The 21,280-nt window shown below is 35.7% G+C and overlaps 1 protein-coding gene across 1 annotated transcript in view; it reads right to left on the bottom strand.

Moving 5' to 3' along the window:
* Positions 1–21,280, bottom strand: part of LOC150083259 (U3 small nucleolar ribonucleoprotein MPP10) — a 184,136-nt gene that overhangs the window by 35,287 nt on the left and 127,569 nt on the right. The window contains exons 7-8 of the mRNA XM_090378453.1: positions 20,898–21,035; positions 7,798–7,908 (exon numbers count right to left, since the gene is read on the bottom strand). Coding sequence (XP_090234579.1) covers positions 7,798–7,908; positions 20,898–21,035 — 249 coding nt within the window. The remainder of the gene's footprint in view (positions 1–7,797; positions 7,909–20,897; positions 21,036–21,280) is intronic.

Raw genomic sequence — 21,280 nt, 5'->3', positions numbered from 1 at the left:
TTGTTTGAGACAGAGTGGCAAGTTTGCCTTGAAGATTATATACAAATGAAGCTTTACAAATGTTTGTTATCCCAATTTTATGTGCTGTTCAATTTCAACCATGATATTTCCATCTGCTGAAATTTCTTTTCCATTGGCCATGATTTTCTTTGGTCTGGCAAATTTGTTGAACATAATCTGTGTTTTCTTGATAGTTCAAATAGAACTTCTTGCTTTCATGCTGCAGTTCTTAATGTTCTTCTGCAATTCTTTTGAATCATTGGCAAAAAGAATGACATTAGCCGCAAATCGTAAGAGATTTAGATAATATCCATTTATCTTGAGTCCTTCATCATCCCAATTTAGCTTGCAAAAAATTTCTTCTAAACAGGCAGAAAATAGTTTTGGGGAGATTGTCTTTTTGTTGGATGCTTTTTTCTATGTTGATATGAACTTTATCATTGCTGACCCATATTGATGCAGCTGCCTTTTCCTATATTGATTGGAGAATACTGATGTATGGTTTATTAGGGTGTTGATTATTGCTTGTTTTGTGACTGAGTCGAATGCTTTTTTGTAGTCAATGAAGGTTATACATAATGGAAGGTTGTATTCATTGTGCAGCTCTATAACTTGCTACATTGTTTAGATGTGATCTGTTGTACTAAAGCAGCTTCTGAAACTAGCTTGTTCTTTGGGTTGGGCTGTATCAAATATTGTGCCTATTCTTCTTGAAAGTATCTTTGTGAAAACCTTAGACAATTGGCAATAGGTTTATTAGTCAGTAGTTTTTTAAATCTGCTTTGTCACTTTTCTTGTGCAATTGGATGGCTTCTGCATTTTTTCCATTCTACGATACTTTAAGTAGAAGGCATTTTGAAAATAGTTTGGCTAGAGCTTTACATATTGGCTAGCCTCCAGACTTCAACACTGACTATCAGGTCCTGCTGCTTTGCCATTTTTCACTGATTTGATAGCATCTTCTTCTTCCACTAAAATTTCTGGTACAGTTTCTACATCTGGTGTTGGATCCAGTTGTTGTCCTTTATCCTTAAGGATTTGAATAAAATTCTTCCACTCGTTTCAGTATTTGTTGTTGCACCATCCTCAAGCTTCAAAGCAAACATCTGGTTCTTATGTGTAACCATTTTTTTTTTTTTTTTTTACTTTCTTTCACCCTTGACTTTCTTCTAGTGTTCTTCTGACAAGGTCAATGTTGAACTTTCACATTTCTACATATTCTACCTTGTTTCTTATGTTACCACTTTGCTTCATTTCTCATCTCTTCTTCATTATGGCAATTGTTTCTTTTGATGTTCAGCTTGGTTTTACTTGTTTTACAGTAGGTGCAAAGACATAGGCAGTATTTACAATAGCCTCAATGACTGTCATTATCAGATGAAATATCTGCATCAGGAAGGTCTTGCAGCACATGAAAATGATTGGACAGTTCTAGTTCAAACGTTTGGTGATTTTTCAATAGTTTGTTAGACCTTCTTCACTTTAGTTGACTTGACTAATTTCTTTCATTCTTTCTTGCGATCAATTTCAATTTTTGCTCTCAGTTACCAATGATCACTTCCAACCAGTGGCAATTCAGGGTAGGGGCATGAGCCACCCTGTCGTTTTTCGGAAAGCATACACAAACGGTTTAAATTCCCTTCAACTACAAAAGTTCCCCCCCCCCCATTGTTAATATAGGATTTTATCTCTTTTTGTATTGTGGCTCAACTATTTTCAACTGACTACAGTTGGCAATACTGATGCTAATGTGATCGCCATTCTAGTGCACAAAACGGTGCTCCTACTGTCATTTTTTTCTGGATCTGCCATTGCTTCCAACATTAAAATGGTCCAAGATAAACAGTCAATGAATATTGTTTGTCAGTATTAAGTCACTTTCACCAGTATTTCCGATAGGGCTCTTCCACATCCATTTTCGTTGGGCCTTTTTCTTGAAGAATAATTTAATAATGAACATATTTATATATATATACAGCAGAACTTCATTAAGAAGTTTTCCAAGGGAGTGGAGGTTTAGAACTGCTTATGAGGGAAAACTTCTTAGAAGGGAAAATGACCTAAGGGTATGAAATATTAACTACACAAATAAAAACGAAATGATATCCATACACAAGTTAAAGATAATTTTTAAGTACTATTTCAGAATTTATAAATATTTTACCCTGCCTATAGAAAACATTTTTAAACCAAGGATTTCTAATTGCTTAACATTCAAATGATAAAAATCAATTACAAGAATTACTAGAAGTAAAAAAAAAAAAAAAAAAAAAAATGTTTATAATTTTTTCAAGTAGTTATCCAGATAATAAATCAATTTCCTTAACAAATTACAACACTTACTCAGGAACATCGGGCATTATAAATTCAGCTTTAAACATACCTTAAAAGGTCACAATGACAATAAGACACAGCAACAATGCACTAAATAATTCAGAACTGATCAGAACCTAAGAGCAAATGCTTCACTGTGCTTCACATGGTCGATGCTTTCCAATTATGGATATCGATGAAAACAATTCCAATATGTCACTTCCATTATATCAAAATGTTTATTTTGTTTAATATTTTTGATGAAAACATCTACTGCGGCACTAGAGTAAAATCGATTGGTAACAAAATTTTCTTTTGGTAATGGAAATGACGCAATTGATTGGTAATGAAATTTTTTAAAGGAAATGATGCAATTGATGTCACTTCCTATTAGGTGGCTGTTAGATTTATATTATGCATATGCCACTTCCTAAATGCCGTTAATGATGCTAACTCACAATGTCACTAACAGATTTGGTAGGTTATGTTCTTACTAAGATATGGAAGTGATGTCACTTCTTAAATGACACTAACTTAGTCACTAACCTTGATTCGGTAGAGTAAGCAGTGGGTAGTAATATTATGCAAGAATAAAAGCTTCAAAGTCACTGAAGAAGCCTCTCGGTCACTGAAGAAGCCTCTCGTAACGAAAAGCAATGAGTTCAAAAACATGGAGAATGAAAAAAAAAAAAAAAAAAAAAATGCAGACTAATAAAATCTGCTTCTCAAGATCTGATCAACATCAACTTTCCAAGTATCGTAAGTAAGTTTCGTTTAAAAATTTTGTAAATAAGTAAGTTTGAAGCTGTTTAAAAATTTAAACAGTCACTTTATTAAATAGTAATTTAAACAAACATTTTATTAACAATCACTTGAACAAACAACAAAGCAGTAGAAATAATAACCCAAATATAATTTCAGTTAACAACCTATAAGAGTATTTTGAAGATGGTTAAAACTCCAGCTGAGCAAAACCAAGAAGTATGCAAGAATAAAAGCTTCAAAGTCACTGAAGAAGCCTTCCATGTCGACAAAAGAAAGAGTTCAAAAACAGAGAATGAAAAAAATGCAGAGTTTAATAAAATCTGCTTCTCAAGATACTGAGAAGCAGATTTTATTACACTTTGAAAAATATATTTGAAGCCTGTTCCTTCTAGAATTTCCAACTGCAGACGTAACGACTATGAAGGCTTGTAATACTTGTCCAGCATCTCTCAAAAATGATTCCATTCCAACATTTTTGAAGAGCAACAGTTTCGTTCATCCAGCTATTCCACCTCATCTACCTCGACTGGATTTAGTGACAGAGGGGCTCATTTCTCCTCATATACCATTAATGCAAATTAGAAAACTAAGTCATGGTCCCGGAAAATAAGGAATTTTGCCTTGGAGAATAGATAACGATTATTGCATTAGAGTTCATATCAAATGTAAGAAAAAATTCACAAATCCAGTAATTTAAAGGGTTTGGTTCATAAACGAGATGTAAGGGTTAGGTGAAAGTATCTACTTATTTGCATCTACTTGTATCGTCTGCATGATATCGAGATTGACAAAACATTCTTCGATGAAGACATGGAACACGATCATACTCCTATCCATGGTGAAATGAGTGAAACTATACCTACTGAAAAAAGTCCAAACTCATAAATATACTTTTACTTTTTGGAAGTTTGGAAGCTCCATTTATGCCATTATGATCTGCAATGATTTTAATTCCCATGCCAAAAGCAGACACTCGATGAGTCAAATATAATGTTAATATAATAAAGTATATAATATAATAATATAATAAAGAAATTGTGGAAGAATAAAGAGGACAACAAATATACTACCATCAATCACTATGTTAAAGAAAATCGTATTCATTCAGAATCATATTATATCAATTTACTTTGAGCTGGTATTACTCGGCCAAAAGACTTCCTGAAATGAGAACCTCATCAAAAATTCAATCCTTTTGTGTTTAGCATTTTAAAGTCTAACATGGACATTCCATTTATCACGGAAGAATATTCTTGTGCTATTTATGTCGCCGAATAGGTAAAAATAAGACCAATTGCGGGATTAGCAATTTACAATGTAAAATTATTGAAATTATGAATGAGTATCCTGAGTTTGGCATCATAGAAATTACAAGAAAATTAAGCATTGACATGCTCAACTCTGTCAAAATTACTAGTCAAGAGGTTGCTTGGTATTTTGCTTCGTCAACAGATGTCTGAGAGTTTAGTTCTTATAATTTATATACCTGTCTGACCTATCGCGTGACAGCGTAATAGAAAATAGAACGAAGAAATGGAATGAGAAAACATAGGTGATGATTCCACTGACATTTGGAAAGAGAACTGGTTTGATAAATATGAGAAAAGGATGATGACGAACAAGTTCAAACGGGCTGGAATTGGTAATGAAATCTTTGACCTTCCACTGGTAAATAGAAGGCTCACCCCCTCTACTGAATCAACATTGGTGATAGCACTGATGTCATTTAGGAAGTGATGCAATTTACTTCATTTCCGTTCACATTTCTGTTAAAGATGTTTTCACATAAAATATCTTTCATGCGTACAGGGTACACAAGGTTTTTTTTATATAAAAATAAAGAATTTCTATTTTTAAAAATGTATTAAGTAGGAAATGTCATTATAATAATACACTGTGTATTCTTTATTACATACTTTTTATGCGGGAAAGCTTTTTACCCAGGAAACTTCCTATGCGGGAAAATAATACATTACAACATATAGAGTTGAAATTGGGAATTAAGAGACCAAACCTAGTACATGGGAAAACTTCTTATGCAGGAATTTCTTATCCGGGTTCAAATGTATATATATTTTATTTGATTTATATGTCTAGATCTAATTTTCCTCTTTTCCATTATTCACATTTTCCGGAAAATGGTAGAAATGACTCTTCTGACATTCTGAATATTTTAGTGTTTGTACACGGCAATCTGTGCTTTATAGGTGTTTGAATTTTTGGCAATTAAAGCAACTGGATTACGGATGTAGAATAAAACTCAAAGAATTCAAATAAGCAGTTCTTATGGCTGATGGCAGATTTGGTGTTTTGATGATGCTGGTCGATCATTTGGTTCTTGGGTAACTTCTAAGACTCACAGAAGATTCAGTTCTAATCACTAGAGAAGTTTAAGGGAGGCATGTGGGGCTAACTCAATTTGTATTCCACCAAATAAGAGTGTTAGTCTTTCAACGTGTCAATATTTTATCAATTCTACTAACAGCTCACCAGATCCTCATATTTATATCATTTTAGGAAGACCAGCCATATTTTCAATATGTTTCTGAATCACAAAAAGAGAGTTTAATGGTTGATCCACCAATGAATGTATAAGAGGAACAAAGGGACAGTGGTTTGGCTTGCATCTTTTTTTTGTTGGTTTAGGATCTTTCAGCCTTGGAAGAGGGAGCATTTCTTCAGGAAGTGTTAGCAGCTTCAAAAAAGCCTATGAGTAATGCTTCCAGAAGCACTGCAGTTGGTGTATACAGTGTCAAAGAGACCCCACTTCAAAGGAGATCCATCTGAATAGCCAGTAAGCTTCATCATTTTCAAAATATTAGTTCTGCCAACCCCCTTCAAATTTTTAATCATGCCTCATATGGGTAAATTACTACCAAAGAAAATATTTATGGTTCACAAAACATTTATTCTGCAAATATAAGATGGAATTTATATTTTTCCTATGGAAAAGATGCGTATATTAACCAATTGAAGATATAATTCTATCACAAAATGGTTCAATATATAAAATGCATTCATTAATTTTAAAGAGTATAGAATTATTACAACTGGGTTTACTTTTAAAAAGCATAATTAAAAAAACCATGCTGTGATATGTTTTCTACAAATATATACTTACACCTAAAGCAAAAAATTCAAGTAAACCAACAAATACATGAAAATATGAAAAATATTACTAGATTCAAAAAATTTACAATCAGCAACCATGTCAAATATTGTTGACTGTAACACTACATAGTTAAACCTTATCCTAAAACAAAGAGAAAGTGAAAAGATTTATCGAAACAAAGTTAAGCAATACAAGAGATACACAGAAAGCAACAACTGCTAATTTTTAATTGGGAGAAAAAGAGAAGAAGAAAAACAAGTGTGTCTGGCTTTTCAGTGTATTTATCTTGCTTTTATATTCAATTATTAGTTACTGTTTGTAAACACCTGAGTACCCGTTGTTATGAAGAAATCTTACTCATTTGAAAATTGTTATGCTTATGCTTTTATTAAAACCATGAAAACTTTCTAGAGCACTATTACAAGGATTCTGTATACATAAGGTACATATATTTTGTGTGTCACAATAACAATACATAAAATCACTTCAAGCCACATACAAGGCATAACCATAAAGTAAAAAGAATGATTTTCTTAATATACACACCACACATCCATATAAGTACAGTCCCCTTCACAGTCATCTTGAGGGCCTATACACTTTTCCAATGATTCTGGAATTACTCAAAACATTTACGGAAATTCTCTTTTGGAATTAAATTCAGAGCCTGCAGTAAATTCCTTTGAATAAGCTTGATGATGGCAATGATGGATCTGATATTTGAAAACAGTTTTCTGAGATTTGGTCAGGTCCTGTTTCATAGAAATGTACTCAGAATCAAGAAGCAAATTAGAAGACCACTCCTTTTGCATTGCACAGAATCTCTCAAATGCTTCAGAATGTCTATATAATAAGCCTGACTGACCGCTGGATCTTGTAAGATGAATCCTGCATGAACAATGTCATTAATATTTTTAAACAAGTTCTTTCCACAAGTACACTTCTGGATGATGGGGATATTGGCCTTTTTTGTTGCAAACCTTGGCACTGCTTTCAAGTCATAATAAAAACCTGTTTTCCACTTTTCCTAAAAATGCATCATTTTGTCCACCTTTCCATGAAAACCTTTCCATTAAGGTAGCAGACCAAAAGCCTGGTGTTTCTACACCTGACTCAAAACATAACACCAGGAACAACTTTTGTGGAAATCTTCCTCACATTCAAGTCACGACCGGATGGCCACTTTTCACATCATTGTGGGCACTTTTCTTGACATTTCATCCCCAACAAGCTTCTTTTATCAAGTCAATTATCTCGCTCAAATTTGTTTTTATTCACATATAATTTGAAAATTCTTGCTGTAAACAGTCATTTTAATGTCAACAAGAAACAACATGTATTTCTATTTACCATGGCTAATGGCACATAACTGACTAGCTGCAAACACTGGAAAAACATGCCAACATACCCTTGCTACTACAATCATTCCTCCAAAGCTTCTGTAAGACATACACAAATATTCAATCTTATTATATTATAGTCGCCTTGTATGTAACTGCGCATGCGCACACACACACACACACACACACACACACACACACACACACACACACACACACACACACACACACACACACACACACACACCTAAGATCATCACTACTCACTGGTTTTGGTATATAATGGAAGTTTGACAAAGCATCCAACTGTGAGAACAACAGTGACATCCTTTGCTTTATTTCAACATGTTCTAGTTTCTCTTCATCCTCTTTTTGTGCCTATTGCATTAATACACACTTAATTAAAAATAAATTTAAATCAAAAACATTAAAATAAAAAATGCATAGTATTATTGTAAACAAAGTATTTTATTTTTTCTGAAATAAGCAAAGTTCAATTAAACTAATTCAAATATGTACAATGAAATTTGGAATGTTTTGCCTTACTAACTATCTCTATTGGAGATATATAAAAATGGTCACCCCATAAGAAAAGTAGTTTTTTTTCACCTCCGACAAATTTTTCTTCTGGGTGCTTCAAAGAAGTAGCACCAACAATACCATTATTGGAATTAAGTCACTATTCGGTTTTATTGTGTGGGGGCCACAAAAAACAAAAATAATTTTAAATTATGCACATTGCAATGTCATCCGTTATTTTAACTGTATTACAGGTACAATTAAAATTTTCTATATTTCCAAATTTTAACAGTGGCAATGACAGACCTTGTCTTAGATAAGTAAGTGTTACATGAATGTAACACGTTAATTTCCGGTTTAAACAGTGGTGTTTGTGGCACATCATTCAATACATTTTTCTTAAAAATATAAACAAATAAAAATAATAAAATAAAAAGAAATAAAGCAATTTTAAATTTCACAGGAGATTTTTTTTAAATAGCTTTCTTTTAAGGCAAAGACAAAGAATCTGTTGCAGAAGTAAACCCAAGTCACGACAGCCAACATTCTGCTGCTATCACAGAGCCAAAGCATCTATCTTCTGAGGCAGAAAGTAAACACAGAGAGAGATGCACCCACTTTTCAAATTAAAACCACTTTGCATACAGCTAGACAATTACCGGGTGGTTATAAAATAGGTTTCCCTATTCAGGAAACCCTATTGTCAAAACGGTTAGAGTCAGCACTGTGAAAATCGGTGGGTATGTCATTTAGGGTATGGGGAAGCGATTTGTAGGAAAAAAAAAAAAAAGTTCAAATTTCTGTCACCAGGTGAAAAACGGCACTGCACATATATAAAAGTTGTCATTTACTTCAAGACATGCTGCTTACACAAATGATACCCTGTTAAATAAAAGCAGAAAGGTCAATGCCACCGTCAATAATCATTATGGCTCTTACAAAAAAGGAACGTGCTCTTTTAGTAAAACTTTTCTACCAGAATAATAATAATGCTAATGGAGCACTATGTGAATATCGGAAACAAAGGTTTGTGTAAAGGACCATTGATGTCAGTGGGGCTTCGAAAACTAATAAAGAAATTTGAAGCTACTGGGGAGTTAGGTGTAATTCTAGGCAGGGGACAACTATATATTGGAACAGAAGTAGTGGATGAAGTGGCTGTTGCAATGGTCAGAATGCGAAACGCTACCAGTCAGTAGTGTCAGAGGTGAACTGAAGTTTTTACTGCTACTGGAATAGAGAAGGTTTTTCTGTTTTATTAGCTTAAATTGGCATATTAACTTATTTTCTAGAGTAGTTTTATATTCCTAGTTACGATACTTAGTTTAAAGTTTAACTTAGAGATTTTGTAGGTATTACTTAGTATCAGTAAGGGTATCAAATCCATGTGTTACAAGTTGCAGCCCCGCTGAATGAGAAGTTTCTTAGCCATATTTAGCCACTTTATTGACCAATTGTTATATTAAATTATTTTCTATAAGTAGCATAATTATAGATGTAGTCAGGATCCTTAGTTTATTCTGAATTGAGACAGCGAGATTTGGAAGTTAATTAATACTTAAGTGTCCGTAGATTTACCGTTCGTAACTTGCCGCCATTGTTATACAATACGTTATATCACGAACTAGATAGTGTAAGCTTGGTATAGTATATAATATTGTCAATTAATCAGTAAAATCTATTAATCTTGATAAACTTCATTGTCAATTAAATTGTACATTTTAACTAAATACATATAATGACTTAGATTACAAACATAACATAATTAATTAATACATAACTTGATACGGAAGTTATATAAACGGAACTCGTAGATAATACTCGATACTGAAAAATATATACAGTAAACCCCCGCTATTCACGGTATCTGTATTCGCGGTCGCTGATTTAATATAAAATGAAACCTAAAAAAATGTGAATTTTAAAGTGCCGTGAACATTATCCGGCATAAAAAACGTGGGCGTGGCTAAAATTATCTTTCCTGGTCAAACCAGCGCTCAGTGGGTGGGGGAGAGGGGTGACAAAATCGCGAGCGTGGATGTTTCTCGCTAATCCTTGTTCAGTATGTGTTATGTGCTTGTCAAGGAAGGTTTTGTCGTTTGTTTTTAATTTATATGCTTATAAATTGAATAAACTTATCAATTTATAAATTGATATGCTTACAAAAGTGATAAATCTACTGTTTTGCAGCGTAAAACAGACTTTTTCGAGTGTGTTAATGGAAGAAAGTGACTTTATTGTGGACAAGTTCTTTCTAACCAGTACAAAGTTTGTTTGTTTGTTATTTGGAGCATTAGCAACTAAGGCCATATTGCTCCGGGATATGCGGTGGTCATTCCCTGACCTTTCCGCATCCTCTGTATTTGGGTGACGGGCTCGATCCCCGGTCTAATCAAGAAGCATGTGCTACGCACTGCTGCTCCTTCCCACCTGGCTACGAGGCGCCACCTGTACAAAAATATGGCTACGAATAACAAGGGAAATGTGAAAAGATCAAAGAAGGTGATGACATTAACGAATAAAATTGAGTTATTAGACAAAATTTCTAATGGTGAAAGTGTCTCCTCAGTGGCAAAACATAAAATCAATGAGTCAACGGTACGATCAATCAAAAAATCGGAAGAAAAAATCCGCCGTAGTTTCCGTGAAAACGCGATAATTGCTTCAAAAATTTGCTCTGTAACTCGTGATGTTAATTTAGAAAAAATGTAAAGAGCTTTAAATCTGTGGATAGAAGACCAAACTCAAAATAAAATTCCGTTAAGTTCACTCATCATTTGTGAAAAGGCAAAACTCCTTTATCAACACTTTAGCGAAACTGGTGATAGCACTGGCAGGATAAGTTTTTTAGCTAGCAAAGGCGCTGGTTTGAAAGATTTGTTTGAAATTTCTAATAAATTTTACATTTAATATTAAATTGTTTCTTATTTTCATTTCGATGCCACATGCTTGCATTTCACTATGTACTGTCTATGTACATAGTCATATTATGAATGTACATATAATACATACCTAGACAAAATTTTAGACTAGTTTTTCTTATATATTTCATACTGTGGAATGGAACCCCTTTATTACTATGGGAGCCATTATCAGTATTCGCGGCATTTCTCAGGAACGTAACCCCCGCAAATAGCGGGGGTTTACTGTATATTGTTATAACTGTGTTGGGATACAAGTTTAGGGTTATAATTTTGTACTGAAATTGAAATTAAATAGAAATCATGACTCAGACCAGAGCAGCAAAGCAAAAGGCTCAAGCTGATGGGAGTGCTGTGGCTCAGGGGAGAACTGAGGGGGGCAGTTGCCCTCTGAATCACAGCCTTTTAAAATGCGCTGCTTGCTTGATGTTTGTGGAGCAATCGGCTATGAGACATGATATTGCCACGGAGGATGTCTTTGTGTGTGCGCGATGTAAGGAGTGTAAGGAAATCAGGCGACAACTCAGCGTTGTCATCAGCCTAAATGAGAGCTTGAAGGACAGGGTGGATGACCTCTAAGGATCTAAATTGAGGGGTCCATCAAACTCTCAGCTGCCCACATCAACGCCAGAGTTTGCACTTGGTCATCACACAACACAGCGGCAAACCCCAAGGCAGAATGCGCTGGTCCCACAGGAACTAGTAGTTGTTGGTGACTCTATTGTCAGGGAAACAGGGAACATGCTTTCTAAAAATAATAGGTGAATAAGGACCAGGCTATGTCTACCGGGGGAAAATGTTGATGACGTACATGTTGGCACTAATGGTATTAAGAGTAGGAGACCAGCAGAATTATTTAACAAGTACAGGTCACTGTTGAAAAAAAGCTGTGAATTAGGGTTCAATTTGAAAGTGTCTGCAATTCTGCCCAGACACGACAGGAGGGAGTGTATGATGAGATCCTTGTCGATCAATTCGGCCCTGTAAAGATTGTGCAGGGCTCAAGGGGTAGAATTTTTTTCAGCCTGGACTGTACTTGTTAACAGGAGAGACTCTTCTACAGGGATGGGATACATTTAAATAGAAAGGGTGCAAGAATATTTGCTGATGCTACCGAAGCAGTGTTAGGTGGGTCGGAAAAGTGCTAGCTTGGGGGGATACAAGGACTAATAGATTAACAGTAGCCACTGGCAGAGGTGAAAGTGATTCTTGCACTGCTTCTATTGGAGTGAGCAGAAGCCTGAAAAACATGATGCAGGATATTTCAGAGACTGCTGGAAGTCATTGCGGTACAAGTAAACACATAGGTTGTGTTAGGGTAGTTAAGAATAGGAACAGGTGCATGTATACTTGCATGTACACCAATGCTAAAAGTTTGGTAAATAAATTTGATGAATTTGAGGTATTGCTCAAAACATCAAAGGCAGATATTGTTGGGATAGCACAGACGTGGTGTCACACAGATATAAGGAATACAGAACTGGAATTTGGGGAGTACAATGTGTACAGAAAGGATAGGAAGGGAGGAGGGTTTATGCTATTAGTTAAGAAACACATAAAATCCAAGGAAGTGAAGCCAGTCGACATCGCTGGACAGTGCAGTGTCGAGTCAGTTTGGTGTGACATAAGCATTGGGAGATCAAAATTGAGAGCAGGAGTGGGTTATAGGCCTAATGACTCTGATGAGTATAATAAGAAACTGTACAGGGAAATAGAGTGGGCCAGTAAATCAGAGTCTTATAATCGGGATTTTAATTTCCCAGATATTGACTGGAATTTGTGGGCTGGTCACTCACGCACTAACAAAGCTTTTGTGGATTTACTGGGTGATTGTTTTCTACATCAGCATGTTCGGGAAGCAACTAGAGGGAGTAATACTCTTGATCTGATTATCAGTAGTGATTCTTCATGCATTAAGAATCTGCAGATAAAGGAACCACTAGGTGGCAGTGATCAGAGTGTACTACCATCAGGGGTAACGGGAAGGGTTTTTGCTTTCGTAAAGGCGACTATGATGGTCTGAGACAGTATTTAAATTCTATACAGTGGGACCAACTGATGATGTTACCAACAGCAAATTCAAAATGGGAAGCATTCAAAGAACTTATGTTGGAAGCTACTAGGCTTTACATACCAACTAAGAAATACTGTTCAAGATTTAGGCCTAAATGGATGTCAGATGAACTAATGAGACACATGGCAGAGAAGAAAAATTCATATTTTTCTTCTCTGCCATGTCTCATTTCTCCCATGTCATGTACTTCCATGGAAGCCTATCATAGATATACAAAGGGTACTAGGAAAGTTTTGCAATATGACGCAACAATGAATCACTGAAAGCTGCTTGTTGCTGCATGTTGAGACATGTTCATACGTGCATAGTAGCCGCCGCGCCAAGTCGATGGGCTCAGTTATTCATTAGTAGTGAGAGTGTAAAGTGCTTGCGATGGCATCATGGTCACGAAATGAGATAAGGACAGTTTTGCGGTATAATTTCGTGCGTGGTTTAACCATAGACCAGTGCTTAGAAGAAATGACTCTTGCACTAGATGATGATTGTCCACATCGTACAACGATTTTCAGGTGGTATAGAGAATTCCAAAGGGGAAATTTCACTCTGGAGGATTCTGAGAGGCCGGGAAGGCCACGAACGTCAGTTACGGAGGAAAACGTTACTGCTGTGAGGAAAATGCTTGACGAAAACAGGCGAGTGACCTACCAACAGATAGAGGATACTTTGGGCCTAAATGCACCAGCAATTCGTTCGATTCTGCAAGATCATTTGCACGTGAAGAAACTTTGTTCTCTCTGGGTGCCGCATCAACTGACTGAAGAGCAGATGACACGACGTGTGACTTGGTGCCGGGAGATGTTAAAAAAGTTTGATAAGGGACAATCTCGGTATGTGAACAACATCGTGACAGGTGACGAGACTTGGCTGTACTATTACGATCTGCCGACCAAGGCTCAAAACAAAGTTTGGGTCTTTGATGACGACGACACACCCGTAATTGTCAGAAAATCCCGATCTGTAAAGAAGAAAATGATAGCTGTATTTTTCAAATCGAGTGGAATTGTGGAACGTGTTGTTTTGGACACGCAGAAGACAGTCACAGCTAAGTGGTATACTGAACAATGCCTGCCTAAAGTCATGGGATCTATGAAGAACCTGCGGCCAAAGTCAAGAATGGACGCCTGGTACCTCCATCACGATAATGCTCCAGGTCACCGCGCCAAAGCCTGCACCGAATATTTGACCACGACAGGACTGAAACTTCTCGAGCACCCTCCCTACAGTCCAGACCTTGCTCCCTGCGACTTTGCACTGTTCCCGCATGTGAAAATGAAGCTAAAAGGGAGGCGGTTTTCCAGTGATGAGGACCTTCTACGGGCTTGGGACAACGAGTGTGCTTTACTCCCTAGTGAAACTTGGCAGAACTGGTTTAAAGATTGGTTTCGGAGGATGGAGAGGTGTATTGAATGTAGAGGAAATTACTTTGAAAAAATTAAATAAACAAAGCTGTATTGCAAAACTTTCCTAGTACCCTTTGTAAGCTGGTCTGTAACCAAGTCACAAAGGAGATTAGGCAGGCAAAGGCAGATTGAGAAATCATTGGCAAAAGATGCAAAGAAAAACAGAAAATAGTTCTTTCCTATGTAAACTCTAGAAGGAAAGGAATGAATCAGATTGGTCCACTGGATATTGATGGTTCAACAGTTGAGGATCCTGCTCAGGTGGCTAACAAACTAAACGAGTATTTTGCATCTACATTCACACATGAGGAGTTATTCAGGAAGGGGAATGCCAGAGGTGAAGTAAACTCTGGCAGTGAGCTAGATGATTTTGTAATAACTGAGAGGAAAGCAGAGGAGAATTTGTTGAGGATAAACATAAAAAGGCACCCGGGGTGGATGGGATCTATCCAGTTATATTAAAGGAAGCAGCAAAGGAAGAAAGCAAACCCTTAGCCATAATTATGAGAGCTTCTTTGGACTCAGGGGAGGTACCCATAAACTGGAGATGTGCAAATGAGACCCCAATTCACAAAGGAGGATCAAAGGCTGACACAAGTAATTATAGACCTGTGAGTATAACTTCTGTTCCAGGGAAATTAATGGAGGCACTGGTTAAAGAAGCACTGCAGAATAATCTAGACAAGACTTCAGTTATAGCTTGGACACAGCATGGTTTTGTTAAATGAAAGTCTTGCCTGACCAATTTGATTGGATACTATGATGCAGTCACAAAAGAACTGGATGCAAGGAATAACTCTGATATTATATATTTGGATCTTAGGAAGGCTTTTGATACTGTTGCACATGGAAGACTGCTGCACAAATTGGAGCAGCGTGGCATTGGAGGCAAATTGCTGCTATGGATAAAGGGATGGTTGAGGGGGAGAAGACAGAGAGTGGTAATCAATGGACACTGCTCATCATGGACTAATGTTAGCATTAGCAATAGCATTAGCATTAGTAGAGGCATTTGATGCAAGAAAAAAAGCTTATGCAGCATCAGCCAAAAAAAAAAAAAAAAAAACCCCACTTCCACTTCACCCCTCTGTTCGTTCAAAATACCTGTCCAGCTGAGCCTTAAACTTATTTAGGCTATCAACCTCCACTACAAGGGATGGAAGTCTGTTCCACCAACCAACCACCCGCTGGCTAAAGGCAAATTTCCGCACGTCTATCCTACATCTGTCTTTCCTCAATTTGAATTTATGCCCTCTCAGGTGATTATTCTGAGCTAGAGGAAGAATCCCATCAGCATTGAGCATGCTCAAACCATTCAAGGCTTTATACACCTCTATCAGATCACCTCGCTGGTGCCTAGTCTCCAGACACTGTAATTTGCAAAACTTAAGCCTTTCTTCGTAAGAGCACCCCTTTGTTCCATTTGTTCCATGTTATTAGTGGAGTCCCTCAGGGTTCAGTGTTGGGTCCACTATTGTTTTCTCTATTTATAAATGATATTGATGATGGTATATCAAGCTTAATGTCCAAGTTTGCAGACGATACAAAGGTTGGCAGGGTTGTTAAGGACATTACTGACACTATGCTGCTACAGCAGGATCTGGAAAGGTTGAGCAGATGGGCTGAGAGGTGGCAACGGAAGTTTAACCTTGACAAATGTAAAATACTACATATGGGAAACAGTAACCCCAGAGCAACATATCAACTCTGTGGTACTACACTGACAGTGGTAGAGAATGAAATGGACCTGGGGGTAATTGTGCAGGCAGATATGAAGTTCTCTGAGCAGTGCAGACGGTCTGTAAGAGTAGCTCATGGTGTCTTGTCAATGATATACAGGAATTTTTCTAGCAGGGATAAGGAGGTGATTATTACCTTGTATAAGGCAATGCTCAGGCCACACCTTGAGTTTTGTATACAGGTCTGAAGGCCTCATTTCAAGAAGGATGTAGAGCTGCTGGAACGAGTACAGAGAAGGGCAACAAGATTAGTGAATGGAACAAAGGGTTGTTCTTACAAAGAAAGGCTTAAGTTTTGCAAATTACAATGTCTGGAGACTAGGCACCGGCGAGGTGATCTGATAGAGGTGTATAAAGCCTTGAATGGTTTGAGCATGCTCAGTGCCGATGGGATTCTTCCTTTTGCTCAGAATAATCACCTGAGAGGGCATAAATTCAAATTGTGAAAAGACAGATGTAGGATAGATGTGCGGAAATTTGCCTTTAGCCAGCGGGTAGTTGGTTGGTGGACCAGACTTCCATCCCTTGTTGTGGAAGTTGATAGCCTAAATAAATTTAAGGCTGTGCTGGACAGGTATTTCGAACGAACGGAGGGGTGAAGTGGAAGTTTTTTTTTTTTTTTTTTTTTTTTTTGGCTGATGCTGCATAAGCTTGTTTTCTTGCATCATATGCCTCTATTAATACTAATGCTAAAGGTGTGTCAAGAGACTTGAACCTTCCTTGGTTTACTGTACATAAAGTACTTCAAATAATAATTTTACACTGGTTCCCATACAAAATTCATGTAGCGCAAGAACTAAAGTCTTGTGATCAGCAGCAACGAGTAGACTTTGCTCTATGATTTCTGGCTCGTGTGGAACTTGACGATACATGGGCTCAAATGATCTTGTGGTCTGATGAGGCACATTTCACTCTTCATGGGGTGGCAAATGCACAAAACTGCTGAATATGGGGATCTTCTCGTCCATTTGCTGTGCATGTAAGGCCATTTCAAAGTCCATACTTTACAGTATGGTGTGGATTCACAGCAGAGTTTATAATCAGACCATTTTTCTTTGAAGAGTCTACACCTCATGGCACCGTAAGGTGTATGGTACTGTGCTCTTCTAAGAGATGACATTATTCCCGTTCTGGAAGAAAGGCAATGCTTGGAGACCGTAGTGTTCATGCAAGATGGTGTCCCTCCCCATGGTGGTCGACAAGTGAAGGAACTGCTCCGTTCAACATTTGGAAATGATCACATCATTTCTAGAGACTTTCCACAGTTCTGGCCAGCCTGATCGCTAGATCTCAATCCCCGTGATTTCTGGCTATGGGTATACCTGAAAGACAGAGTTTACCATGGCGGCATACAGACGCTTGGCGATTTGAAAGCAAGCATTAAACAGCATGTAGTCAATATCCCCAATGAGATGCAATGAGTGCGAAACTGTCGCACGCATCCTCCATTTTCAGAATATCATCTCAAGTGAAGGAAAGCAAATAGAACAATATCTGTAGATTTCTAAGTTCTGATATTAAAATCTAATCCTTAGGTAAGTGTTCCATTTCATGTTTACAGTGCCAATTTCTCCCCTAGTAACAGAAATTTGAACTACTTTTTTTTTTCCTTCTACAAATTGCTTCCCCCATACCCTAAATGACATATCCACCGATTTTCACAGTGCTATCTCTAACTGTTTTGACACTTGGGTCTACTGAATAGGGAAACTTATTTTATAACCACCCAGTATATTAACTGCAGTAGATAAATTACCACTGGCAGTACTGTAATGGCAAGAGATAATTACATTTAAGATTAAATAACAGTAGAATACTGTACTTGCTATATAAGTAAGCTGAGCACATGTCCTGGTGTCTCAAAAGAAAAAAAAAAAAAAAGTTCTCTTGAATATATTTTACAATAATGAAATTATATCAAAGGACACATAAAACAAATAATAAACATGAAAATAGTAAGATTCACATATCACCACTTGATAAGTCATGGAAACATCAAAGTTTGTTCACTTCCTTTTTTTACTCATTGTCACAGTAACAAGCAGTATGTGGTGTCACTATGGCCGCTTGTGATAGTTGGCTTATGCATTTATATAAACGACAATTCCCAACAGTCAGATGGCCAGTAGCAGGGATTTGCCTGCTAATTTTATAACCTTTTGAGAAATTATTGTGAGTGTTTTATGATAAATGGTAATAATTTTATAAATTTTTAATCAGCATTAATATTAGTAGAGGCATATGATGAAAGCCTATAAAGCATCATTCAAACAAAAAAAAAAAAAAAAAAAAAACACACACCCCTTCCCATTACACCCATCCAATTGCTCCAAAACTTTGTCTAAAGCCTTGAACTTATTTAAGTTGTCGGCCTCCATTATGACAGATGGAAGTTTGTTCCAACAATCAACCACCCACTGGCTAAAGGCAAATTTCCAAACATCTATTCTACAACTATCATTCCTAAATTTGAATTGATGGCCAATGAAATATAAGTGTGTGCATTTTGTTGTGTTTTTTTTAGTTATATAGCTGCCTGTCATCTTAGTATGAGCAAAGTAATGGAAAAAAAAAAAAAATCACTGCTTTCACAGAATTTTTGTTATTATATGAAATATTATATTTACCCATAAGGCATAATAGTAAAATTTTCTGCAATTAATAGTTTCACATGTGTATTGTTATTACTTATGTTCTTTCAGCTATTTCCAAAAAGATTGGCTGCCAGTATAAGGACAAACAACCAAAAGAAAATAGGCGATGCAATTTTTTTGAGCACTACTGTATATTGTATGTGCTGGGAATGAGCAATTCTAACCTTGCAAACTTCTATTTTTATTATGAAAGAAATATCAACTATAATATAAAAGTTTTATTTTATAGATGACCTATCTGATTATGAAAATTTTGAATAAATTACTAATGGAACATGTTATTCTCATAATATAGAAATAGGACATATCAATGACAATGGCCATATTAGAACCACAAATCTCAACTTTGAAACAGACAATATAAATAATGAAAAACACAGAGAGAGAGAGAGAGAGAGAGAGAGAGAGAGAGAGAGAGAGAGAGAGGTGCAACAAACAAAAAGATTTTAATTCCAAGACTATTAGATTTACAAACTGGAATTCCAACGTATTAAATAAGGTGCTTGCTAATATCATAAGAACATAAACTTAAAGGTGAATCAGCTTATGCACTTAATTAATAACCTGACCAGTTAAAATGTAAATAGATCATATGAATGTGTCACTTACAATACAAGACATATTGTGAACCAATTATGGAACAGCATTTAAGCGACTTCTCTGTTTCCAAAAGGGGCTTGATGTGATGGCACTGAACACCATCCAGCTTCACAAAATTATCAAAATTGATCAATATTTACCCTAAAAGCATATTTATGCACAAAATATGAAGACAGTGGTTAAACAATATAATTGCCTAATTAGCACACCTGGTATTTACCACCAACAGTCATTAATGTTTCCTTACATCGAGACAGACATTGTCTCATTATAGAATATAAAACACCTATTCAAAAATTTAATAGCACTTCAACATTTTACTTCCACTCACAATATCTGTTGATTTGCATTAGTTTGGTAGTTGTAAAAATATATGACTGGCAACATGGGCCATTATGCAGAAATATTACAGTTTAGTTTTAAATTTAACTTTAATTTAATTATCCTTAACTTCAAAGCTTTACAAAATAATGTCTCAATTGTTTTAACTTTCACTTCGATTATAGTAAATTTCACATTTAAATTCAGATAAATAACATTGATAACAGTTAAAGTTCAAATTACTTATAATTAAAATTGAAAAATGGTATTTCTCATTATTACATGCCATTATAGTTTTAAAGGTGCAATTTTCAAGCATTTGTTCTTTTATTGCTGTGACCCGCTGTAACAAAGATCTGAATAAATGATGAAACTAGTTTAATTTGATATGAATTAATGTAGGGCTTTGTTTCCTTACTCCAATTTACAGTAGCATGGTAAAAGTGAAAAATATTTAACACAGTTTGATCTTTTTATTATTTTCGGGGATACAAAACTGTCAAATCAGAGTTTTGTATGCCCGAATTAAGTTAATTGTAAGCTGGAATAAAGTGTAACTAGTAATGCTGGATAAGGCTAACAGAAAGATATATGAATATAATATCTTTCTAACAGAAAGATATTATATCTTTCTAATTTTTTAAAAATGGTAACTGAATAACCTGGATGGTTTATATCCAACAAATTAGTATCTAAAATGGCTGATGGTTATATATTGTTAGTGCACTAGAGCTGGCTTAATCTTTACACATTGGCTGGGCTCTGACTGATATATAAGAATCAAAATCTGATGACCATTAATGAAAATAAAAGCTTAATCATAATATATTTAAAATTAAAGTTGTTCACAACATATATTACACATAACAGGTAATGTTCCAATTGCAAAAGCAATGGCATTAGTACTGCATCAATAATATATTAGAGTTAAGAATTCAACTATGACATTTTAACAATTAATGAGCTTTATAAGCAGATAGTAAGTGTGTATGTGTGTATTTTAATTTAGCAAACTTTTAATGGCACAGCATTTATTTGTGTGGTTATTGTCAAACAGAATTATATGTGGAAATGACTATTGATTACACTTTACAATAACCAAAAATAGAAGGAACAAAGAAATTTAAACAGATACAGACCTGTTGTTGTTTTACATATTCTTTTTCATAAATTTCTGCTAGACTCAATTTGCTTTTTTCTTGATTCAAGACAACTCTTCGTTTGTACTCAAAAGGCTCCTCCTTAGGTTTGATTTTTCTTTCCACATCATCCCATGCCTGGAATTGAGTGAATATAATATGCTTGTAGTCTAAGGATCTAAAATTATAATACAGAAAACAGTACACTAGGCAACAAAGCCCATATTGTATTCTTATATAAATAATCAAAAATTGAAAATACACAGTTCTTAAAAGCTGAATTAAAAATTAAAGTAAATGGTATGTACAATATAGACTAGTTACATAAAATCTTAAATTAATGAAACTGGCACCACCATAGGGAAGGCACAGTGCACAGGGTG

Source organism: Mastigoproctus giganteus, chromosome 7 (genome assembly GCF_048544385.1).
Source record: "Mastigoproctus giganteus isolate SK-2022 chromosome 7, ASM4854438v1, whole genome shotgun sequence".
Classification (NCBI taxonomy): domain Eukaryota; kingdom Metazoa; phylum Arthropoda; class Arachnida; order Uropygi; family Thelyphonidae; genus Mastigoproctus; species Mastigoproctus giganteus.
The sequence above is the reverse complement of the archived record's forward strand: the minus strand, read 5'-3'. Positions and strand labels throughout refer to the sequence as shown.